The following is a 23827-nucleotide window of genomic DNA, read 5'->3' as shown; positions in this document are numbered from 1 at the left end:
CTCCTGCGGGGGGTGGAAGGACTGGGGTTCACATCCTGGCCAGGAGCATCGGCGCGAGATCGGGGACTCGCTCTGTCACGTGCCGTGCGGATCTGTCCCACGCAGGCTGGCTGGTGCTGGAGTCATTCTGCGGCCAGACACGCGTAGCCTGGAGGCATTTACGCAGCTGTGTGGGGGCTGCTCTCCCACGTCTCCACACATATACGCGCAGCTGAGCCGGGTGGGGGCCCTCCACCAGCTCTGTGACCCCAGGGCGGACTGAAGCCCGGTCAGATCTATGGGGGAGGGGGCTTCTGAAATCTCAGACTGGCTCCTGCCTTCAGTCCCCACGGACCGGTCTACTGGGGCGTCTTAGATTTCCGTTGAAAGAGCAGTTAGCCCTGGTGGGCTCCAGATCCCTGCAAGGGCGATGTAGAGTGATTCCCGGGTGTGGATGATCGAACAATGATAAAGTCTGAGTCCTCAGCTGGTTGTCTCATTCCGAGTGCTTCACAGGGCTTGGGCCTTTGCCGGGGATGGTGAGGGGACATGGCCAGCCTCGCCTTCTCCAGTTCCCTCTTGTTTCTGTCCTGGACCCTCTCCTCAATGTTGCATTGTTCCACAGTCATGCTCACCGGGAATGTTGCAGCCTCTGTGGCCTAGGGTGGACTCTCTCCCTGCCCCCTCGCCGCAGCACACGCTCTTTCCTTCATCCGCCCACCTGGAGGACTCCCGGGAGCCTTTAAGCCTGGCTCAGACCTCACCGATCAGACCTCGTGACCATTGTTCGGGGACAGGCTAGCTCTGCTCCCGCTCTCCCGGTCCCTCTTAAGTAAGCCTCACGGTGCACAGTACCCCGTGGCTCAGGGGCGTGCTTGGGGGAAGGGGACTCCAGGCACCTGCGGAGGGTCTTTGTTGTTCATCCAGCTGTTCCCACGCTGGCACAGAGGGAAATGGAACTGTTGGAAACGTTTGCTGGCACAAGGGCGCAAATTCAGAAACTTCCAATTGCCCACTCCAGCCTGACAGGGATGAACTCCCACCGGAAGCCCCAGAATCTGGAACTCACATATGGGTGGTCCTACGCAGCGGTTTTGGTGTTAAGAAAAAATCCTGTGGTCTTGTTTTGAATCCTGCCTAGAGTTCTCTTCCTGTTGGGTTAGCAGATTCTACAAGGGGGAGGATCGTTCTACTGGGCATTTTCTCTTCCTCTCCTCTCTGGCTTTTCTCCCCAGAGGCTCATTTATGTCCATTCCAGTAAGCTACCTTCCTCCACTGGGCAAGCAGCTCCGGGTGCTCCTCCCTGGGAGGCTCCAAGAGCCACGAAGTTGCTCTGGGTGAAAGATCCCAGCTGGAGGGGGCAGTGAGGACCCTGGCCGAGGACCACATAGCTGGGGGCAGGTTCATGGAGGGAGGAAGGAGATGGCATGGGTTTGGTGATTGGACCCTGGGGTCTGACATGCCCCAGGCAGGCCCCCTGCTCTGCTATGGCTGTTTCTGGGCCAGCAAATGGAGCTTTTTCCAAAATACCAAGTCTGGATTACAGAATGTCCCTTCTTAGAGCTTCAAATCTGGGCAAGAGAGCACTTTACCATCCTGATCCATGATGTTCCTTCCTGAGAAGTCACAGAATGTTGAAGCAAGAGGGTCCTAGAAGAAGCCCATTCACTCCTCCATCTACTCATCCATTCAGGCATTGTGCTAGGCCCTTGGAACACACAGCCATTACTTCAGAGAGATTTACTGAGCACCCATTGTGTTCCAAGCCCTGTTCTGGGCAGTGTGGGGGTACAGTGTGAACAGAAGGAGACAGACACAATAAATGTATCAAAATGGCGCCAAGCAGTAGGGAACCCTATGACAAGGGGGCAGGATGAGGGACTAGGGCGTGAGGGCTGATGCTATTTGAGATGGGTTCCGTGGAGGAGGCACCCCCAAGAAGCCTCAAGCAAAGACATGAACGTTGAGGGAATGCACCTTGAGACCAGGTGGAGGGAACAGCAAATGCAAAGGCCTTGAGGCTAGAACATGCTTTGGCATGAATGAGGTATTCTCTTTCCTCAATAAGCTCACAATCTGAGGGAAAAATACAAGTAAATGATGTTATAAAAGCTGAGGTCATAATAGAAATAGGTTAAAAATTGGTATCGGGATGCAAAAGGAAGAGTAATTGTTGGGGGCTGCGACATGCATCTCTGAAGAGGTAACTTGTGAGTTGGGCTTTGGAGGTTGAGTAGAAGTTTGCTGGGCAGCCGAGGCCAGCAGCCACATGGATGAACCAGTGTTTTCAGAGGCATGAGGTGTGTGGGGAGAGCATGGCTCTCCCCCTCCTATTGCATTAGCAGCTTCTTCGAGGGAGAAAGAGTGGTCTCTTCAGGGTTTCTCTCTCCTTTTCTCCACCTTTTCCTTTCTCCCAGCCTCACTGAGGCCATTTCAACCTGTGCTGAGTGGAGGAAAGCTCAAGACAGGGAGGGGAGTTCTATGTCTCGGCCAACTCCCTCCCTCGCTCCCTCCCTCCCTCCTTTTTTTTTTTTAAGCTTTTGGGGAGTCGGGAGGATTTAAGCTGCTGGGGATGGGTGCAGAAGTCGAGAGGGTTTTCAGTGGGATTTCTCAACCAAAGGTCGCTGGCCTGGAGCCCATCCAGCTGGTAAAACTGGATGCAGCAGGTTTTCAGGAAGCCCTCTGAAAACAGGTTCCTGGAAGTCAGCAGGCTGAGTCTGGATCTGGGCACACCCTGTAACTATCGGCTCCAGAGGGGCCTGCCGTGGACCGCCTCTGTCCCCAGATCTCGCTCGGGCTTCGGCTGTTCTCCCTCGAGAACACTTTCTACCCTCCTGACCTGGGCCATTATTGCTGCTGGCCTCTAGGAAAGTTCTTGAAGCTGCTGGAAATAGAAACTTGTGGACTCATGTAAATGCCATGATCTTTCATTCCTGGGCCCGAGGAGGGAAATAAAGAGTGCCTCCCCCAGCTGGGTCGCAGTTAGCAATGGGCCTGTAAATAGGGTGCTGATGAGCTCCAAGAGTCCCTTTTTGGTAGCCCCAGATCTGCAGTGTCCCAAGGATCTACCGAGGGCTGAGCAGCCAGTAGAAATAGAATATCGACCGCGTTCATATGTCATTTTAGCTTTTCTAGTAGCCACATTAAGAAGGTAAAATGAAACAGATGAGATTAGTGTCACCAACGTGATTCATTTAACCCACGATATCGCAAACGGTGTCACTAGTCATTCCACATGTAATCAGGATAGCAAAATCACCATGAGATACTTTACATTATTTTTATGTGGGAAGTCCTCAAAAGCCAGTGTGTATTTTACTCTTGGGGCACATATATGAATTCAGACGGGCCACATTTTATGTGCTCAATCGCCACATGTGGCTGGTGATTACTGACTTGGACAAATCTAGTTTATAGACAGAAACTGAGGCACCCGCGACGTGGAGGAGGCGTGGCAGGGGGCGGGGCCTGGAAGGCGGGGTCTCCAGCCGGGTCCCCAGGAGTCAGCCTGCCTGCGCCCTCTGGCGTCCGCCCAGCCGTGTTGCAGCCTGAGCCGCCCCAAGCGTGCTGTTCCTGCTGGGGTTCTGGAAGGTGTCACAGACCCCCTGGGACAGGACCGACCCCTCCTCAGAGCAGCTGCACTAGAAGCCCAGGCTGCCTGCAGCTTGTCTCTCACCCACTGCCTTGGAGAAAAGAAGGACAAATTCTCAGCATTTGTCCATTTATTAATGGGTCACCAGGGGAAAGAACGGCTCGGGTCTTGTGCTGCACGAGGAACAGCACAAACTGCCTGTTTTCTGCTGGTCCCTTCAGCCCCGACTTTCCTGTTCGAGCCCAGACAGAATAAGTGCGCGTCGCCAAAAGAGCCGTCTGGTCCCTTGAAATTCAGATTCACTGCGGATGCCCCTTCAGCCTCGTCCTGAGCTGGGGCCTTTCATAAGGACTTGCTTCCTCCCGTCTTTCCCATCGTTTTCCCTCCGAGTGTTTGTAAGTCGGCTTGGCCCAGCGAGCTGTGGAGATCCAAACTGATGAAAGCATTTTAAAGCAATGACTGAAATGTCAACCCCTGCCATCAGCCGGTGTGGAGCTGTGATTAATGACACATTCGGTACTTGGTTCCCTGGAGCCTCACCGAGCAGTTGGTAGAACTGTGCCATTAAAAAGGCTTTAATTTGCAGGCGATGCCTACTTTGGGTTAAATATTTTCATAGGGCTCCCCAGCTACATGTTTGCCCCCCCCTTTTTTTTTTTAACAATTTAGCACATTAAGAACAATGGAGTAACCGAGAGCCAGAGAGATGGATGGATGTAAACGCTACATTAACTGTCTCCCCATTCTGCCATTACTGGGAATTAAAATGTGATCTTTGACGCATTCAGAAGGCTGTTGCCTGTCTGATCCGAGCCCTGCTTGGTCATGAAGCTTTTCAAGCCAAGTGAGAGGTGGCTCTGATCCCGAATTGATGACCCTTCCTGGCACGCCCATTCTTCACCCCATCTGTCAACGGAGAGGAGAGTAAGATTTTCTGGTCTACAGATGAAGGATGGGTGTGTGCTTGGGCGCCGGGGCTGGGGGGCCATTTCTGCTGAGAAACGGGGGTGGTTGCTTTGTCTTTGCAGAAAGGCTGGCTTGTTATCATCCATCTTCCCAGCCAGCCAGTCGTCAATAATGGTTCCTTGGCTTAATTAGTAACAGAGGGGTCACCGTGCATGCAGCATTCCACCGTCCCGGGTCCCTGAGAGGCCGCGTGCTTTGGGCTGAGAGCCTCCAGGAGAGAGCTAAAATGAGGCTCTCTGTATTAACTGTTTCGTCTGTGTCTTTGGTAAGCACATGTGAGCTGGCCCAGGAAGGGACTGGCAGTGCATGAGGAGCCATATTTCGTCTTCACGGGCCCCACTTCATGGTGGCGGGGGATACCAGCTGGGAGCACCGTGGTGGCCTCCATCACTGCCCATGGACCTGGGCAATGAAGGGGCCCCGGGGAAGGTCGCAGACAAGCACGTGCCCCACGGAAACCTCATTTGTCTCTAAGATGGAGATAACATTGCACCCTCCCAACCTGGCCAAGTGTGACCCCCATCTTCCCAGCACCTGGAATCTGCCTAGAAGTGGCGTGTGGGGGGTCGACCTCCAGTGGCTTTTTGGTTTTTGTTTTTGTTTTGTTTGTTTTAGTAGGCTCCATGCCCAGGGTGGGTGGAGTCCAGTGTGGGGCTTGAACTCACAACCCTGAGATCAAGACCTGAGCTGAAATCGAGTTGGACGCTTAACCGATGGAGCCGCCCAGGCGCCCCGACCTCCAGTGGCTTTTAAAGTCCTCCTTATCGTTCAGTTTTGATTCCACATGCTGTCTTCCTAGGCAGACTGCCTAGTCCCCCCGCCCCTGTGGGAATGAATGATTCCTCCCTGGAGCACCACCCCCATCCGTAGGCACCTGTGTCGTAAGCAGCCCAGAGCACTGGGAGCCAGGAGGTGCATCCCTAGGCATTCAGAGGGCCCGAGGGGCTCGAGTAGATGCATGACCACTGTGAGCCCAGCCTGGCGCCAGGCCCTGAGAACGTGCTGAGAGCAGGGGTGCCTGCACTTCTGGGTTTGGGCTTTTGGGGAGCAGAGCACCGGCCTGGGGACACGTGCGGGCAAGCATCAGGACTCAGGACACAGTGCGGGTGTGGTGAGGCACACAGATTTGTAGACCACACATTTCCGGAATATTCCAGGGAATGCTGCACCCCCTTCCCGGACCCTTTTGCCTTTCTTGGGAGGGGTCGCTGCTTGTGATGAGAGACTCCCCCACCTCGAATATTGACACAGGAATCTTCAGCCTGGGACCTCCAGACCCAGGGATCTTAGACTGTCAGACCGGGAAGGGACCCTAGTCCGGGAAGGAGGCCCTCTCACCGCACACAGCCCTCCCAGGAATGCCCTCCACCCCCGACTTGGAAGCACTTTGAGAAGGAGGGGCTGGGAGGGGGGAATCTCAGTCTTGCGGGTCAGCTTCAGGGACACACGTGGAAAGGAGCTGGCAAACCCGGGCCCACCGCCGAGCCCTCTGCCTGTGACCTTCCAGCTTTGGGTTGACCGTACTGGTCCCTCTCCCTAATCTGGTACTGTCCTTTCCATAAACATGTGTTCTCTCAGGCAGAGGAGGTGTTGGGGGTTTGGAATTTCTGTGGGACCTGAAAGAACATAAATCACAGATACATTCTGAGGCAAACCGATAGCAGCGTCCTGAGCGGTGATTTGGTCTTCAGCGAGGGGAGTGGATTCTAAATCCTGAGCCCTCAGAGCCTAGAACTTGACAGAAAGCCGCTTGTTTCCATGGTGAAGAAGATAGGATGCCAGTCAGGGTAAAGGATGTGCCATTAACGATCCAAGGCGGCCTGGGGAAGGTGCTGTTCGTGACCACGTGGCCCTCCCGTGGACCAGCCTCCCCCTGGCTGCCTGCAGCAGGATGTGGGGTGTGGGCCAGACAGCCCCGGGCCGAGTGCTGGCTTTGCTTCCAGAGCCTGCTGGCGGGTTGGGAGGGAGGCTGTGGGGACCTCCGGGTGCCTGGCCCCCCACAGACGCTAATGGCACCTGCTGATCGGGTCACTGTCCAGGGGCAGCCGAGTCAGCGTCCCAGGGCTGTCGTAACCAAGGAACACAGACCGGGCAGCTTCAAAAACAGGAATTTATTTTCTCACAATTCCGGAGGCCAGAAGTCTAAGATCAAGGTGTCGCAGGTTTGGTCCCTTCTGAGGCCTCTCCTTGGCTCGCAGACGGCTGTCTTCTTGCTGTGACCTCGTGTGGCCTTCCGTCTGTGTCTTTTTTTCTTTTTTAAGATTTTTTTTTTTAGTTTATTTGAGATAGAGAGTGAGAGAGAATGAGCAGAGGGAGAGGCAGACTCCCCGCTGAGCAGGGAGCCCGACGTGGGGCTCGATCCCAGGACCCAGGGATCGTGACCTGAGCTGAAGGCAGCCGCTTAACCGACTGAGCCGCCCAGGTGCCCCAGCCCTCTGTGTCCTGTACGGCACCTGCCACATTGAATTAGGACCCACTCCAGTGACCTCATTTTGCCTTAATTACCTCTTAAAGGCCCCGTCTCCAAATCGAGTCACATTCCGAGGTGAATTTGGGGGCCCTGGTTCAGTCCAGAATGGCAGCTGGCCCGCCCTGCTCACTCTGGTCCCCTCCCACTGGGCCCCGTGCAGTATGACGCGCCCCCTTTGAGGACACAGGGACACACGCTGCTGGTGGGAACAGCGCCAGGTCCGGACGGACGAAGTGAAGAACGAGGAGGAGCCCGTGCAGAAAGTAGCATCCGAGGCTCGGGCCCACTGCGTGCGTGGCTCTGCCGCCCTTGAAGCCTCGGCGGGGAGGTCCCGCGGGAGAGGCCTCGGACTAACTGTGGGTGTTCTGCCCCCTCCGGACGCTGGCTAGGACACGCCCACAATTTGAGAGGAGCATGGCAAATATCAAGGCTTTGAGAGCACCTAAACTGATTAAAGCGTTGGAAAATGAGTCTGTTTCAAGCCCAGGCGCCTTGGACCTGGAAGTGCTCAGTCTTCAGGCTGTCCTAGGTCTCATCCGGGAGCCCCGGGGCGGGTGCTGCCCAGTGCTCTGCAGACACAAAGAGGTGGGTCTGCCGGCAAGAAGCCACACGGAGTCACCCCGCATGGGGACGGTCTCGGGCCACCTGCCGGGTCAGCTGACCTTTTGCAGTCCAAAATTTGCAGTTCAAAAGTCCTACGTGATAGGACCTGGAGGAGGCCGGGAGGCTGTTTAAAGAGAGCAGACAGGGCGCCTGGGTGGCTCAGTCGTTAAGCATCTGCCTTTGGCTCAGGTCATGATCCCAGGGTCCTGGGATCGAGCCCCGCGTCGGGCTCCCTGCGCTGCGGGAAGCCTGCTTCTCCCTCTCCCACTGCCCCTGCTTGTGTTCCTTCTCTCGCTATCTCTCTCTGTCAAATAAATAAATAAAATCTTTAAAAATAAAAAAATAAAAAAAATAAAAAGAAGTAATGAGGGGGCGCCTGGGTGGCTCAGTCGTTGAGCGTCTGCCTTCGGCTCAGGTCATGGTCCCAGGGTCCTGGGATCGAGCCCCGCATCGGGCTCCCTGCTCCGCAGGAGGCCTGCTTCTCCCTCTCCCACTCCCCCTGCTTGTGTTCCCTCTCTCGCTATGTCTCTGTCAAATGAATAAATAAAATCTTTAAAAAAAAAAAAAAAAGAGAGCAGACAGAAGCAGGGGTGTGACTAGCAGGTTAATAGAGGGATCCTCACAGGAGCAGAGAAAGCACATGGGAGTTGGGGCAGAGGAGAGGTCCCTGGGGACAGAGAGAGCGGAGGGCATCCGTAGCCCTGAGCTCCGAGGGCTCTCTCTGCCACCTGGCTTGCCCGATCAGTGGCTTCTGCAGGGTCACCTTTGGGGGGCCCACCCAGCACCAGGGGCCTCCTGGACTCCTTGCTCCCCCTGTGGGTGTAGACGTGTGCGCGCAAGAACATGCCCCCGGGAGGCTAGCATGGGCAGGAGGTGCCTCAATGAGGGGATCAGCCTCAGGGGGCGGGTCTCGGGGTCATGCCCGAGGCTGCCTGGATCTGGTCCCCACCTTGGAGTTCGGGTGGGAGAGCCTGTGGATGGACAGATGGACGGGCAGAGAAGGATGGGCACCTGGCCTAAGGCCCTGGCAACACCCACGTGGCTTCTCCCTGTGCCCTCAGCTCCTGTCCTTGGGTTTGGTGGGCAAGGTGCTCTGGCTATGGTGCTGAGCCCTGGGGTCTGTCGTACTCGGCTGCCCTAACAAGGTACCACAGACCGGGCGGCTTAAACAGCAGGAATGTTTCCCCTCGCAGTCCTGGAGGTGTGGGTAGGGTCATCTGAGGGATGTAGGGAAGCATCTATTCTAGCTTCTGAAGGCCTCCTGTGTTCCTTGGCTGGTAGGTGGCTCTGTCTTCTCCCCACCTCTTCACATGTCTTCCTTCTGTACTATTTCCAAATGTCCTCTTTTTGTAAGGACACCCCAGTAACCTCATCCTAACTTGATCATTTTCAGAGTCCCCAATTCCAAATAATGTCCTGTTCACAGGCATTAGGGGTTAAAACCTCAGCATCTTTTTTTGGTTGGGAGGTCACAGTTCAACCATAACCTGAGTGCCTGAGGAGACAGACCTGCCATGCTGGGCTGTCCTGGGCGCCCAGCACCACCCTAGTCCTGGGGCACATGGCCCTGCCCGCCCAGTGGGGCTGTCTGGGGACGGAGCCATCCCAGTGCCCCACCATCAGGTCCGCCAAGGGGACACCTAGAAGGACCCGGGAGCTGGTCTGGGTGGGGCCCCCGAGAGCATGGCAGAAAATGCAGAATCAAGAGGCAGCCACACCTCCAAATCTAGCCTGGAGCTTTTTTCCACAGGACAGAGATCTGATCTGCACCTTGGTTGTTTTTCCTCTTCCGTCAGACACCGATTTTCACATTCACCTTTATTTTTCACGTAGAAATCAAAATGGTCATTAAAAAAAAGAAAACTCTTATTAATGAACTGAGTTTCCGAAGGGACCAGAAGTTGAATCAGCGACGTGTGAATGCCAGGACTTTTTTGGGCCTCCCAGAGCGTGCCACCCCAAGTCCCAGGGTGGGTCAGAGAGCTGGCTGGTGGAGGCGTGGGGTTCCCCGATCTGTACATGGTGGCCTGGACCTCCTGTGACCTCTCAGCTCCTGTGGAATGGAGATCATGTGTGTCCTCGCAGGTTCCTGGTGACCTCGGGTGCGGCAAGGACAGCTGCCCCAGTCCTTAGACATTTGCTGGCTTCCACATTTTAAGAGCAGCCTATAGTTAAGGGAAGAAAGTAGAAATTGTAAACCCTGACACTGTGAAAAGAGTGGTTCTCGCAACAGAAGCTGATAAGGAAGGAAGGCGGGGGGATCCATAGCTTGATCTTATGGAGAGAGAACCAAGAATAAAGTTGCTTGATCAAGAAATAGAGGTTGGGCTATTTTTATTTTTGCTTATTAATTATTTATTTATCTTTCAAGATTTTATTTATTTGAGAGAGAGTGTGAGTGAGTGCATGAGCAGGGGGAGGGGCAGACGGAGAGGGAGAAGCAGACTCCCCGCTGAGCAGGGACCCTGGGATCACGACCTGAGCCCAAGGCAGATGCTTAACGACTGAGCCTCCCAGATGCTCCCTCTATGAAAATACATGCACAGAGTTCAACATTTTAAAGTTGCCAAAGGATTTAGAGTAAAAACTCCCCGTTCGAACCTTGTCATCAGCCACCTCTCTCTGGGCAACGCCATGTCCAAATAGGACCTTCCAGACACAGAGACACACACATACACATTGTTTTCTCTCTTTTTCACGAATGGTAGCAAACTCTTTGTGCCGCTCTACACTTTCCCTTTTCACTTGAAAGTACATCCTGGTTACTGCTTCTCGGTTTGCACAGCTGGAGTATCTTTAGCTACTCCTCCAAATGGGAGAACTGGGCGTTTGCAATTTTGAAAGACATGGCCAGGCTGCCCTCTGTAGAAGTCAGGAAAGGAACTTTATATAATTTAAAGTCATAAAAGGGCGCCTGTGTGGCTCAGTCGGTTAAGCGTCTGACTCTTGATTTCAGCTCAGGTCATGATCTCAGGGTCGTGAGATCGAGCCCCACGTTCAGGCTCTGCACTCAGCGGGGAGTTGGCTTGAGATTGACTCCCTCCGTCCCTCCCTCCCCGCTCGCGCATGCTCACTCTCTCTCTCTCTCAAATAAATAAATAAAATCTTAAAAAAAAAAAAAAGCTGTAAAGATAACAAGTAAAAACAGGGATATGTATTATAAAGCTAATAAAACCCAGGAGGGGGCAAAGGAGGACGTGCCAGGGAGAAGAGATGAGCTGTATCTGTTATCTTTCCTAATGCGGATGCAGTGCGTACTGTTCAGAGTTTATGAATACAGAAGCAGTTCAAAGTGGGCACCTGGGGACTGGGGCAGGGGACATTTCACTTTGGTTGTCTCGTCTTCTGTATGCCTAAAAGACGACGACTATCGTGTTACTGTCAGAGCCGGGCCATGAGATGAGGAGGGGAGGTGACAGCTGGGTTACTGTCTAGCAGTGACGTCACTGCAGGTCGCTCCTCTGTCCGGGCCGTGCGGGGCCCTGCTGTGGGGAGCAGGTTCTGCGGTATTTTACTGGTCACGTTCGAGACATCGTGGACTGCCTGGTGCTAATTCTAGAGCCACCCCACCCCTACGCCCTGGCCCCGGGGAGTTTCTCAGAGGCCCTGTAGAGAGGGGACTCCTTCAAAGTTTCTGGACACCTGTTCTGAAAACAGAATGAGGTGCCTACGAACCACAGGGTCAGGGGTGCACTCAACACAGCAGGGACTCTGCCTGGAGCGGGTGAGGCTCAGGAGCGTGAGGATGAATCCTCAAGTCTTGTACAGCCCTGGTGAACACCTCATTCCACTGATTTCAGTTGCATCCCCCCCATTTCCACATTCTCAAAGTCAGAGTGTGCGCACGAGCGGTCCCCCTTCCCGCAGGGCGTCCTAGACGGGCTGAGCCGTCCCGGGCCCGGTGGTGGTCTCTCCGGCCACGCACCCCCCGGGCGCCCCCCGCTGACGCCCCCGCCTTGCAGGTGTGACCAGCCGCCACCATGGGCAAGCAGAACAGCAAGCTGCGGCCCGAGGTGCTGCAGGACCTGCGTGAGAACACGGAGTTCACGGACCACGAGCTGCAGGAGTGGTACAAGGGCTTCCTCAAGGACTGCCCCACCGGCCACCTGACCGTGGACGAGTTCAAGAAGATCTACGCCAACTTCTTCCCCTACGGCGACGCGTCCAAGTTCGCCGAGCACGTCTTCCGCACCTTCGACACCAACGGGGACGGCACCATCGACTTCCGGGAGTTCATCATCGCGCTGAGCGTCACGTCCCGGGGCAAGCTGGAGCAGAAGCTCAAGTGGGCCTTCAGCATGTACGACCTGGACGGCAACGGCTACATCAGCCGCAGCGAGATGCTGGAGATCGTGCAGGTAGGGGCCCCCCCGCCCCCGGTCCCCGCTGACGCCAGCCACTCCCCGGCCACCGCTTGCGAAAGTGACTGCCCGTCACCTGCCCGGGAGGGTCCTTGCCGTAGGAATGCGAAGACCCAGTGTTTCTGGATCAGGCCTGGGCTAAGGGCTTTGATCTGTTTTGTTCCTCACAACCCTGTGGGGGGGGCGGGGGGCGGTTCCTTCTCTGCATTTCACAAAGCCCGAGGCTCAGAGAGGTGATGTCCTAAGAATTTACAGAGCTGAAAATTATAATGGAGAGGTCCCTGGATTCTTGCAGAAGGCACCTACTAAGACCTTCTCGAGTCCCCGTATTTGAGAATGCGACACACGGCATGTCACGTCCCCAGGAGCATGCCGTGGTAAAGGAAAACTGAAATATTAGTGGTCGTGGAATAATAAGGTCTGACACAGTAGGAACACCTCTTCGTGAGACCTTTTCTCCTCACCTTCATGCCTATCAACAGCTCTGGCAGGTGAGGCTGTTTTCCAGAAAGAAACCAAGTTTTCTTCACTTCACTGGGTGCCTGGGTTTGTGAGAGTAAAGAACCCCAGACCTGCTCCCTGGTGCCCCCCAGTGCCCTACTCCTGGAGCCTGGGGGATTCGGTTCTAGGATTCCTCAGAGGAGGCATTGTCTACATGTAAGTCTCGTCTCGGCTCAGGAGCTAAGTCTTGAGCAAAGAGCTTCAAACCCATGAACTCCTAAGCCAGCTGCAAATGGCCCGAGGAGTGACCAGCCCATTTCCCTAATAGGTGGTTCTCACACGGAATAAATCAACACGGGTTTGGGGACCTCTGTGGTTCAACTGTCACTTCTGGTTCTTAGCCATAAGAGGTGATAGAAATAAGAATTCTGTCTCCCTGGAATCCTACCTACCTGTCGCCCCTTTCGCAAACGGGCATGCCTATCACTGGCTGAGAAGACCGGCCTGGCCAAAACTGGGACACGCCAGTGGGATTCTTCAAAACAGCATGTACGGGGTAGGGGTGGGCGCCATACCTGTCCAAATGGGATCTGGCTGCTATGCGGCCGCACCCGTCCCCGGACCCTGAGACCCTTCCCCATGGCCTCTCAGCCTGCCGGGTGGGAGTCTCACCCCCTGTACCTTTCTCAGCATGGAATGGTGTTTTAGGTACCTCAGAAGTCTGTCAAGACCCTGGAGGGGCCGCTGCTGCCTTTGGCCCTGCACTTGGATGTGCTGCGTGGCCCGGTCCCAAGAGGATGTCCTGTCCCAGGGAGACGCACACTGCCTGTGCTGTGAGGTGCTCTGAAGAGGTTCTCCATCCTTCTGGAGAGACCTGAGCTATCTGCCGGTCCTTTCTGGGGCTCGTGATGTGGTTCTCCCTATGGGTTTCAGGGACAAAATCTTTCTTGTTCTAAACGGAGGTCTAACAGTCACAGAGTAAAATGCTCACAGCTGTGTGCAGTGTGGTGGATCAGGTACATATATCCCTGTATGACCACCACCACCCTCGGTGAGTTACAGACATTCCCAGCCCCCCAGAAGGCTCCCTCAAGTTCCTTCCCGGGCACCATGCCGCCTGCCACCCCCGACAGCCCCCAGTCTCAGCGCTGTCACTGTGGTGGTGTTTTGCCTGCTCTCGAGCTTCACGTAAATTGGTCTGGCTGCCTTTGCCCAGCGTGCCCTCTGTGATAGCCACCGTGGAACATTCTAGAAATGTTCCTCTAGAAAGCTGAGGAAGGGACTTGAAGGCTGCTCGCATCTCGACCTCTTCATGCCTTGCTGTGGCCTGGGTGGAAGCTCACACCTGCCCCGTCTGCTCAGGAACATTCCAGAATCTCTGAGCACATGCTTCTCCGTGTCTCTTTGCAGGCTATATACAAAATGGTGTCCTCTGTGATGAAAATGCCCGAGGATGAGTCCACTCCAGAGAAACGAACGGACAAGATCTTCAGGCAGATGGACACCAACAATGACGGTAAGGAGAGTGTGTGCGTGTCTGTGTGTGTGTGTGTGCGCGCACGCGCGCGCGTGCGCAGGGCTACTGAGAGCGGAGGTATGTTTGGAACTCTTCCCTTTCCCTCAGCAGCTCCTCAGGCCTCCCCCAGATCCCCTCTGGATTTGTGCAGCCAGGACAGCTGTCCTGAGGGGAGAGGCAGGATTCAGAGTCAGGGAGACTCTGACTCTGTCCTCAGGACATACCCTGTCTCCCCTGAGCCCTAGTGTCCTTGCTTCTTAAACAGGGGAGACTGTCAGCCTCATGGATGTGTCTCAGGGAGGGGGAGGCAGGGGTGCTGACGGCACCTGGGCCCTGTTTGGGTTGGGGGGAAGGTAAGGATCAAGGGTCCTGGATGGTGGGGCCCTTGCTGTCATCCTGAGACGGCAGGCTCCCCAGTGGCCCCCGGGGGCTCTGTTGGGGTGCCTTCTCAGTGAGGCTCTGCAGGATCCACGTAAGAGCAAGCAGCCACGACCTGGTGGGTCCGGGCCTCCTACCGGCTTTGTCAAGTGCAGTCCCAGAGTCAGGTCTGATTTGCTTTTGAACAATAAAGAAATGGGACATTTAGAATAGAAAAGGAAATACCCCCTGGGTTGTGCTGGAGATGAAAAATAAGCTAATGCAGGAGGAAATGCTCTGTAAACTCTGAAGTGCTTTTGGCAAATGAGTTTAAGGACCGAGCCAGCCCAGGGATGGGGTTTACTGTGTGACCACAGGCGGCTGAAGGTACATCGGACGCACCAGACAGCATAGGAACAGTGTCCCAAACACGGTCGCGTGTAAAATCAGACAGCCTTGTGCCTGGCATTGCCCTTGGGCTGATTTAAAACCTGTCTTTCACCCTCCAGGGTAGCAGGGCGCAGGTTTCGGGTTCCGACGGACCTGCACCGAGTCTTGGCTCTCCTCAGCCTTGGTTTCCTCCTCTGTGAAACGGGGGTCACAAATTCAGGCTCATGTGGTTGTGAGGATTCAATGAGACCATGCCCAGAAAGCTGTGAGCACAGAGTCCTGGGCACTGCGCTCTCGACCCCTCTCCCCTGCCTGAGCCTGCGCGACCCCGTCCCTTTGGAGGGCCAGCAGGGCCGTGTCTTCCCAGCTTGTCGGGGAACCTGAGTCTGTGCCCAGTGGGGCAGGGCACCTCTGTGAGCCCCAGTGTGCATCTGTCCCCGGGCCTCGGGGAGGGAAGGGAGGGTCGATGTTGGAGAGATGAGGGTGAAGGCAGGGGTGCTCAGGGGCACCCCCTCTTGAGGGGGCTGCTCAGGAGTGGGCAGGGCCCTGCACTTTGTCTCACCTTCCCTGCCCCCTCCATCCAGGGGTCGGGAGTACCTGGCGGGTTTCCTCCAGCACAAACCTCTCCTGTTCACACCCCTCCTGGCTGTACGTGTGATGGGAGACTGGCCGAGCGCCAGGAACACGCTGACCGCTGCCGGACAGACCCAGACCGTGCTCAGGAACCCCCAGGGCCCCTCTTGCCCCCCGTCGGCCCCTCACCTGCCCCGCTGTCTGCCAGGAGGAGGGGGCTGTGCTTTCAGAAGCTTCTCGATCTGAGTGGCCAGAGTCGGGGGAGTGGCGGGTAAAAGTCGCCACCAACCATAGGAGAGAAGCAAAGCCCAGTAGCCCCTCTGTGTAAGCAGAGGGTCCCGGAGAGTTTCTCCTCCTTTGAAGGGGTTGCTTCCCAGACCATCCTTGAGTCCTGGTGTTGTTTAGTCTCCGATGGGGCCAGCCCACCTGCCCCCTGCTGGGGGCCGGGAGGAGGGGTGTCCCTCCCTGGCAGTGGGCTGGCGGGAGGTCTCTGCCTGGGGGCCTCTGGATCCTTCTCCTGGCTCCCTGGTAGCAGCCCGCTGGGCGCGTCCTCCAGGCCAGGCTGCGGCTGAAGATCCCGAGCCGTGAAAGATTGGTAGCTTGCCCGTGGCGGCGTGGCCCGTGGCGGCGTGGCGCAGGCCACGAGCTCCTTAGCCCCTTTACTGCTGTCCCGCGGGGTCAGTGTCACCACGGCTTCACAGGTGCAGACTCCCCCAAGGCATGAGCCCGCCGGAACAGAGCCAGCTTCAAACCTAGGTCCTTCCCCGTCGGGGGTGGGGGGTCCTGTCCTGGGAGAGGGACCGCCGAGGAGGGCCCGTGGGTGTCCCCAACATCAGCTCCCCCGGAACTCACTTCAGTTTTCAAACCCGCTTTCCTACTCTTGGCCCTAGCAGTAATGGGGTCACAGCTTTGTTACCTAAAGCCTGGGGCGGCTTCTAAAAGGATTTACATTGTCCCACAAGCCACAGCCCCTGTCGTACTGGGGGTGTGTCCTTTAAGTTGCCCGATGCTTTGCCGTGAGCCGTGAAAGCGAAAAGGGATTTTTCCAGAAATGTGTGCAGAGCGGGTGGAGCCTCACTTTGGTCCAGCTTCGGGAAGGTGCGAGACTTAGGGCAAAGGGGGCGTCCCCCGACGGGGACGGGACCTCTGGATGTGCGAAGACCGCGGAGCACTGGCTGAGCCCCGCCTCTCCTCTCTCCCGTGCCACAGGCAAACTGTCGCTGGAAGAATTCATTAAAGGTGCCAAGAGCGACCCCTCCATCGTCCGCTTGTTGCAGTGTGACCCCAGCAGTGCCAGTCAGTTCTGAGGGGCCGGGCGTCCGGACAGCGGCAGAGGAACACGGGCTCGTCTCGCCGTCTAAGCTTTGCTTGCACAGGTGGATGCCTCCTCCACCATTCCTGCTCTCGGCCGGGGCCCAGGCGACACGCGGCACCTGCCCGGCCCGGTGGCTGTGCCTCCCTCCTCCACCTGGCCTCCTCCTGCCCCCACCCGGCCCCCCAGGGCGCCCCCCACCCCCCGGGGAGGTGTTTCCACACAGGCCTCACAGTTCTGGCTCCCGGGGCATCCCCCCGCCCCAGGGAGCCCCAAGAACACCGCTGAGGACATGGATGGGGCTTCTAAGATGGAGACAAGGCCAGCTGTTGTATGTTGTGACGGCAGGTGACCGTGGGCAAGGTGGGGACGAGACCGGAGGGAGAGTAGACGGGCAAGCCCTCCCCGTGCATGGCTCCACCTCGCTCGTGGTTTCCTCTGACCAAAGCTGCTTGCACGTATAGATACCGGGGCCTCCTTCCTTTTCGTGTATAAATTATGCCTCTGGTGAAGTGAAATGTGCCGTGTAGGTCCCGTATTTCATGCCTCCGTTGCCTGTGAAGCGTGGTTTCCCCCGTGGCCTGTGATCCGCCCCGGAGCCCGGTTATTTTGTGGTATTTATGCGCTCTCGATCTGCCCGTTTCCAAGGAAATGCATGCGTGCCCGGTGCCGTGGAGACCGTCCCGTCCACGTAGTGAACGCAGGCATCTGTGTAAGGTCTGTCGTCCTTGTTGATTGGTCTGGCATTTCCTGTATTAAAAATGATCAAATAAATGGGATTCTCCGAGTTTTGTGTTGGCCCGTGAGAGCCCCCGGGTTGCTCAGGACCCTCGGGTCAAGGTAGACTCAGCAGAGCCAGTTGCTGTCGGTAAACTTGGCCCCTCTCGTGTCCCTGTGTCCATAAATCTTGTGCAGCCTGCTCTTCAATATCTGCCCCATTCGTGCCAAGAAATACTCGTGGAAATAAAAGGTGACCGTCCCTGGCAGGTTTGACTCTCAGGCTTCTGCCTGCCTCCCTCCCCGCCCGTCCCACCCTGCCCCCATTTGATCAGCAAGGGAGCAGGACAGCACATGCCCTGCAAGGACAGAGCGGGGACCAGGGCCATCAGCACAGGCCGGGAAGGAGACCTGGTTTCTCCGGCTGTGGCCGGAGGGACACCTCTGGTCCCAGCCTCAGAAAACCGAACAGAGGTTGCTTCTACCATAGGATGTTTGTCCCACATGTCGAGAAGTCCAAAGGCAGCGTGCTGTAGGCTTGGCTAATCCAGCAGATGGAGAGAGCATCACCGGGGCCCCCCAGGTTCCCTGCACCTTCCCCACCACCCCCGCCCCCCAATCTCGCATTTAGCTTTTGTCCTCACACTTATCTTCTCGGGGTCCCCACAGTTCAGCTGACACAGCATTCCACAGGCAAGAAGAGAAGCAACCCTGTCTTCCTCATCAGCTTCTCTTCCCATTGGCTGGAACCCAGGTCAGTACCTTGGTGGGGGTGTGAGGTGACCGTGACTGGCCAGTCAAGATGTACCCTTGGCTGAGGAGGGCTCACCTTCCCCAGAGGGCACGGCAGTGGGAAGGGCTGGACGGGACTGGAGTTCTGTTTCCGAGATGGGCACCAGCAGTCTCACCTGCCTGCCTTGGGCTGTGGGACCTCTCAGAGCCTCGGTGTCTTCGCTGGTGGAAGGGGTGAAATGGAGAGGCGGGTGATGGAGGTAAGTGGGCAGAGCATGCAGCTCAGAGCCTGCCTCACAGGCCGTCAGGGACCGTGGCTATTTTGTTAGTAATCTTGTAAGATACATGCCTCTGAGTAGGAACACTGGGCCGTCTGCAAGTGCCTAACGAGCCAGTGGTCCTAGCAGAGGCTGGTTCACGGCGCAGCTCCCTGCGTACCCACAGCTGTGGGCCTCGGTGGGCAGCACCCTCCATTGCTAAAAATGGCAAGATCATGCCTTGACATCTCTGCCTGGCCCCGGGGGGTCTCCCCTCCCAGTGAGGGACTTGAATTTTGCAAAAAAGGTTAAATCAGTACTGCTTGTTGGGGAGGGCTTCAGCGCTTGGAATGGGTTGGGAGGGGCATAGATGGGAAGGACTGCTGGAACAGGATTCTCCAGAGAAGCAGACCCAACAGGAGATCTACACACACACACACACACACACACACACACACACACACACTGATGATAAGGAATTGGCTCACATGATTCTGGAGGCTGAACAGTCCCAAGATCTGTAAGCTGGAGCTCCGCCCAGGAGAGCTGATGGCATAATTCAAGAAAGGGTCTGAAGGCAAGAGATCAACATTCCAGTTCAAGACCCTCAGACAGAGCAAAATTTCCCTTAACTGAGTCTTGCTCTATTCAGCCCTTCAACGAATTGGCTGAGGCCAACCCACATTGGGAAGGGCCATCTATCTGCTTTACCCAGTTGACTAACTGAAATGTTAATTTCATCCAGAAATACCCACATAGACATACCCAGAATAATGTTTAACCAGGTATCTGGGCCCCCATGACCCAGTCAAAATGGTACATAAAACTATCAGGGGCACCTGGGTGGCACAGTTGGTTAAGCGTCTGAATCTTGGTTTCCCGGCTCAGGTTGTGATCTCAGGGTTGTGAGATCGAGCCCGCATCCGGCTCCGCGCTCAGCACCAAGTCTGCTTAAGTTTATCTCTCCTTCCCCTGCCACTCCCCCCGCCTTGTGCTGCCACTCCCCTCCCCCCCTTGTGCTCTCTCTCTCCCTCAAATAAATAAACCTTTAAAAAAAAAAACAAAACCAAGAAACTATCACAAGTGCTTCTGCCTAAATGTGGAAGATGTGGGTCTGGGGGTCCTCGACCCTGCGCCAGCAGGAGCTCACAGAAGTCAGTGTGGCCATTCTCTAGGGAGTCCACTGCTACCTGAGAGTGAGGGGAAGTAGCCCTAAAGATGGTATCCATATGCCAGGAAAGCTCAGCTCATCCAAGGAGGAAAGAACCCACAATTGAACTCAAAACTGGTCCCAGCTACCTTCCCAGTAAGAATCCTCTATCTTGGAGCAGGCTCTTCTGGAGCAGATTGTAAGGTCTCCTGTCCCTCCCTGGTAATTTGCACTACAGGCCTGGGCCTGCCCCTTTTTCCCTGCGTCCCCATCCTCCTATGAGGGTCTCATCCTGCCTTCTCCTTGCCCTGGGGAGCCCAGACCCTCTGCCATCCTGTATGGGCACCTCAAGTTGGTTCAAGTTCCTTAGGAGTTTCTTATGTATCCCTCAGACTCTAGACTGCAGACCTAATAATGTATGTGTCTAAAGTAGGCCTTCTAGAAAGTGGCCCTGATCTGGTCTGCATTTCCTGTGACTCTGCCCAGGACCCGTGTGGTCCTGCCCAGAAAACACAGGATCCCAGTGTGCCCCAGGGGCAGCTCAAAGGCTGCGGCTCAGCTCTCCATTCCTCCTGTGGACTGAGCACCCCTGCCCCAGCACGATGTCTCCATGGACCGTTCCAGTTCTGACACCCCAGCTCAGTTTCCCCCATCCGCTCCCCCGGCCCGGAGGAAATACAGCGATAGGAACAACTCCTGAAGTAGGAACATGTTTCGAAGCCCTGGGATGTGGAAGGGAGAGTGGGGAGGTTGGGGTGTGATGTCCAAGGCCGTTCATGCGGGTAGGCCATGGTCAACCCCCGTGAGGGCAGTGCTAACCCCCCCTTACTCTGAACCCAGGCTTTTCATTACTGCAGCCTCAGGCTTTCTCTGGGTGGGCTGGCCTCCTCGGTGGGAACTAGCATTAAGCCAGCAAAACGTGAGTCCGCGTTTGCTGAGGGCTTCCTAGGGCAGATGCTGTTGAATGTATTAATGTACACGTCCCATCAGCCTGCAGCCGGGCATTACTACCCACGTGGTACAGATGGATCCACTGGGGTATAGGGCAGTCACTTGCCCCAGAAAGGAGGGGTTAGATGTGGGACTGGAGCCCGGGATAAGTTCCCAAGGACCCAAGTTGGGGCTCCTCCTAATTACAGAATGGTCTCAGGGAGCTGAAGCCACCTGCAGGGCCCCACGTGTCTGGGGAAATGCAGGGGCTCGTCCCTGCGTCCCTAAGTAGGGCTCAGCGGGGGCCGCATTTGCGGCACCCAGGCCTGATCCCCGGCAGCGGCCGAGGGGCGTCCTCCCCGCAGGCCCGTTCTCAGGGCCTGGCGCCTCCGCCGCTTTCCCTCAGGCCGGATGCCCTGGGCGGTCTGCATGGAGTCTGAGCCCTGCGGCTCGGCCTTCTCCTTGGCTCGGGGGACATCCAGAAGGCCTGTCAGAAGAGAAGGGGTGAAGGCACAGTCGACGTGGGAGACGCAGTGGTGCGGGAGCCCTGGGAGCCTGGGCCTGGAGGGAGGCGTGTTTATGGAGCAGACGCTCCAAGGGCGAGCTTGGGCCATGGCCGTGCGGGACGCCACGCAGGGCGCGGGGCCGGAGGAGCCATGCGCTGAGGGCCGCCTGACTCGCGCAGGCACCTGGGGAGGAAAGGCAGCTGCCCCCGGAGGGCGAAGAGTGGGCCTCTCCCCCTCCATCACCCACGGGCTCTTCCCAGCAGCTTCTGAGGCTTTCCTGGGGGGTGGGGGGCGTCCCTGGGCTCAGACCCAAAGGGGAGCCGTCTCTGAGGACCCGCCCGGCCACCCGACTCCTGCAGCTCACGAGAGGGCACACTTGGGTCCATCCCAGCCCGTCTCCCCGGCCCGTGGCATGGGTGTGCCCCCAGCTCGCGCGCGCACGCCCTCCGCGCGCGCACGCCCCGCACCGCTGTTGCGCCCGGGCCGCACTGCTCCGTTCGTGGTGCGCATGCTCCACCTGCAGGCCTCTGGCGGAGCCCCGGGAAGGGAGCGGACTGGCCCCACAGACCCCCCACCGGCTCCCAGCTCTCTACGAGCCATCAGCCAGGCCCCTCAGGCTCGCTCAGGTCCCAGAAGTCAGTAGCAGAATCAGAACTAGCCCCCACACGGTGCCCCCTGCACTGTGCGTGTGCGCGCGTGTGCGTGCTCACTGTGTGTCTCTGTGTGTGTCTGGGGACCAGCGGTGTGGATTTGGCCGGTCCAGGCTGGAGCGTGTGTCTGTCTGTCCGTGTGGTGGTGTCACGGACACACGGCCAGGCACGTCCCGGGCAGAGACCAGCCCAGCCCAGTTTAGGCGACAGTAGCCTTCCCTCCTCCTCCTCCCTGAACCTCATGCTCACCCACACTCCGGGCCCTTTCTAAGACTACATGCAAATGTCCCTTCCTCCAGAAAGCCCTCCCCACCTCCCCCCAGACAGTGCCTATAGCCCCCCGCGCCCGCTCCCCTCACTCCCAGCGCTGCTTCCCTCACATGGACCTTATATTGTCCATCCATCTCCTTCCGGTCCCCTTTGCCCCTGGATCCAGTGCCAGGCCCAGCGTGGGATTAGTGGCCAGGGAATGATGACTGAGAGTCGGCGCGCGGCCCATCCCTACTCCCTGGAGCTGCACCACAGCGGCCCTGGACCCCGAGGCAGAGGTACGGGTCTCAGCTTGGCCACTGAGGAGCCCCGTGACCCTGGACAAGGCCCTCCCTGTCCTCTCCTGCACGTCGGCTGCCGGAGGGAAGGGCTGCAGGGCCTCGGGGCCGGGTGAAGCCACCCCCTGGGTCGACATCTGCCCTTCAGGCTCTCCAGCTCAGAGCGAGGGCTGCCAAAGGGCTCCTCGATCCCCCGGATGCCGGGGCCATGGGACCAGAGCCAGCGTTAGGACTGGACCCCCACCCCCGTGGGGGCAGCTCTGGTGTGGGAAGAACGTGGGCCTGGGACCATGTGAAGATGGGGTTGGCACTGGTAGCCTTAGGTACCGATGCATGGAGACAGGCAGGGACCTGGACCCCGGCTCCAAGGAGAGCGCAGTGGGTGGGGGATCCCCTGAGAGCAGCGCCCCTCTGCCTCCCCTACCCCCACACCGCAGCAGGGAGGCCAAGCCTCAGCGTCACCGTCTTACAGGAGAGGACAGGGAGGGCCTTGTCCAGGGCAAGTGGGGCAGTGGGCAGGGTCACCAGGTCACCTCCGGAGGTGGCTGGGGGTGTTACCCACTCTGGAAAGGCGAGGGCGGCAAGGCTGTCCACAGGACTGGTGCAGCAGGTGTGAGACAGGAGGGGCGACAGCTGGGCTGGGGGATGGGCTTCACCTATTGGGGCTCAGGAAGAGTTTTGGGGGGCAGTGGCCTGGTCATGGCCCAGGCTGCCTGAAGCCCCTTCCTCAGAGCCCCAGATCCACTGCTGTGGCCGGCCCTGGATTTCCATCTGAGCCAGAGCATGTCCTGTTCCCACGGCCCTCCTGGCACAGTCAGGGCTCTTCGGGGGCCCTGGTCAAGGGTTTGCTGAGTGACTGTGTGACCTGACAGTTTGGTCACAGCTCCCAGCTGAGCAGAGGAGCCTGGAGCACGAGGTGCTGCTGCCCCCTGGTGGCTGCAGCCGGGAGGGCGGTCTCAGGCTTGGGTCCCCGCCTGGGTTCAGAGCTACTTGGGCCTGCCTCATACAGCTTTCTGTCCCTGTTCCACTTGTCAGATAAGGAGACTGAGGCTCCGAGGAGCACCTGACTTTCTGTGGGCCACACAGTGCCCAGAGGCTGAGGCTGGGCTCCTGATACCCAGGACTCGGAGGCCTTTCGATAGTGTTGCCCAGTTAAATTTCAGTTTCAGACAACGAATCTCTGTCCCACGCAGAATCTTATATTTTTATTTGCTGAGTCTGGCAGCTCCCCTTGTCAAGCCAGGGAGCTGAGTGTGCACAGTCCCCGGGGTGGGTCAGAAGCTGCAGGGGCCAGGCCACCCCCAGGGCCACTCTGCTCATGACCCTCCCCATTCTAGTCAGCAGAGAGGATGAACAATGGAACAATCCTCCGCTCCCAGAAAGAGCAGCAAGGACGTCTCAGGCGTTTTCCCTCCGGGCACTACATTCCGATGAGCCTCGTTGAGTGTCCCTGACCCTCCCTCGGAACAGCCGCCAGGGAGGGACTCGAAAGCCTCGCTTGTAGGGGTCGGCGGCTACGGTGGGGCCCTGTCACTGGTAGGGAGGCAGGGGCTGGGTGTGCGCAGCTCCAGGCGCCCACTGGCCGGGGCTCAAAGCCACGGGTGCTGCTGCCGGCCCGAGTGGGAAGGAGACCGAGGGAGAGCAAGGGCCCGGAGCCACGTCCCCGGCCACGTTCCCGCCACGGCTCTTTTTCTTCAGTGAGTGACCGGGACCACAGACTGGCCAGGGAAGCGGACACCTCCTTCCTCTTAGGTCCTCCCGACTCACTGGCTCCCTT

General features: G+C 57.4%; 1 protein-coding gene across 2 annotated transcripts in view; it reads left to right on the top strand.

Moving 5' to 3' along the window:
* The window catches only part of HPCAL1 (hippocalcin like 1), a 327988-nt gene extending 310641 nt beyond the window's left edge, over positions 1-17347 (top strand). For both annotated transcript variants that reach the window (XM_081797235.1, XM_081797234.1), the window contains exons 2-4: positions 11573-11968; positions 13823-13928; positions 16458-17347. In XM_081797235.1, the coding sequence (XP_081653361.1) occupies positions 11591-11968; positions 13823-13928; positions 16458-16555 (582 nt within the window). In that variant the 5' untranslated portion in view covers positions 11573-11590 and the 3' untranslated portion in view covers positions 16556-17347. The remainder of the gene's footprint in view (positions 1-11572; positions 11969-13822; positions 13929-16457) is intronic.
* Positions 17348-23827: the final 6480 nt, after the last annotated feature.

The sequence above is a fragment of the Leptonychotes weddellii genome, chromosome 10, assembly GCF_054177405.1.
Source record: "Leptonychotes weddellii isolate Sample4059 chromosome 10, ASM5417740v2, whole genome shotgun sequence".
Taxonomy (NCBI): domain Eukaryota; kingdom Metazoa; phylum Chordata; class Mammalia; order Carnivora; family Phocidae; genus Leptonychotes; species Leptonychotes weddellii.
This window is presented reverse-complemented; position numbering and strand designations above follow the sequence as displayed.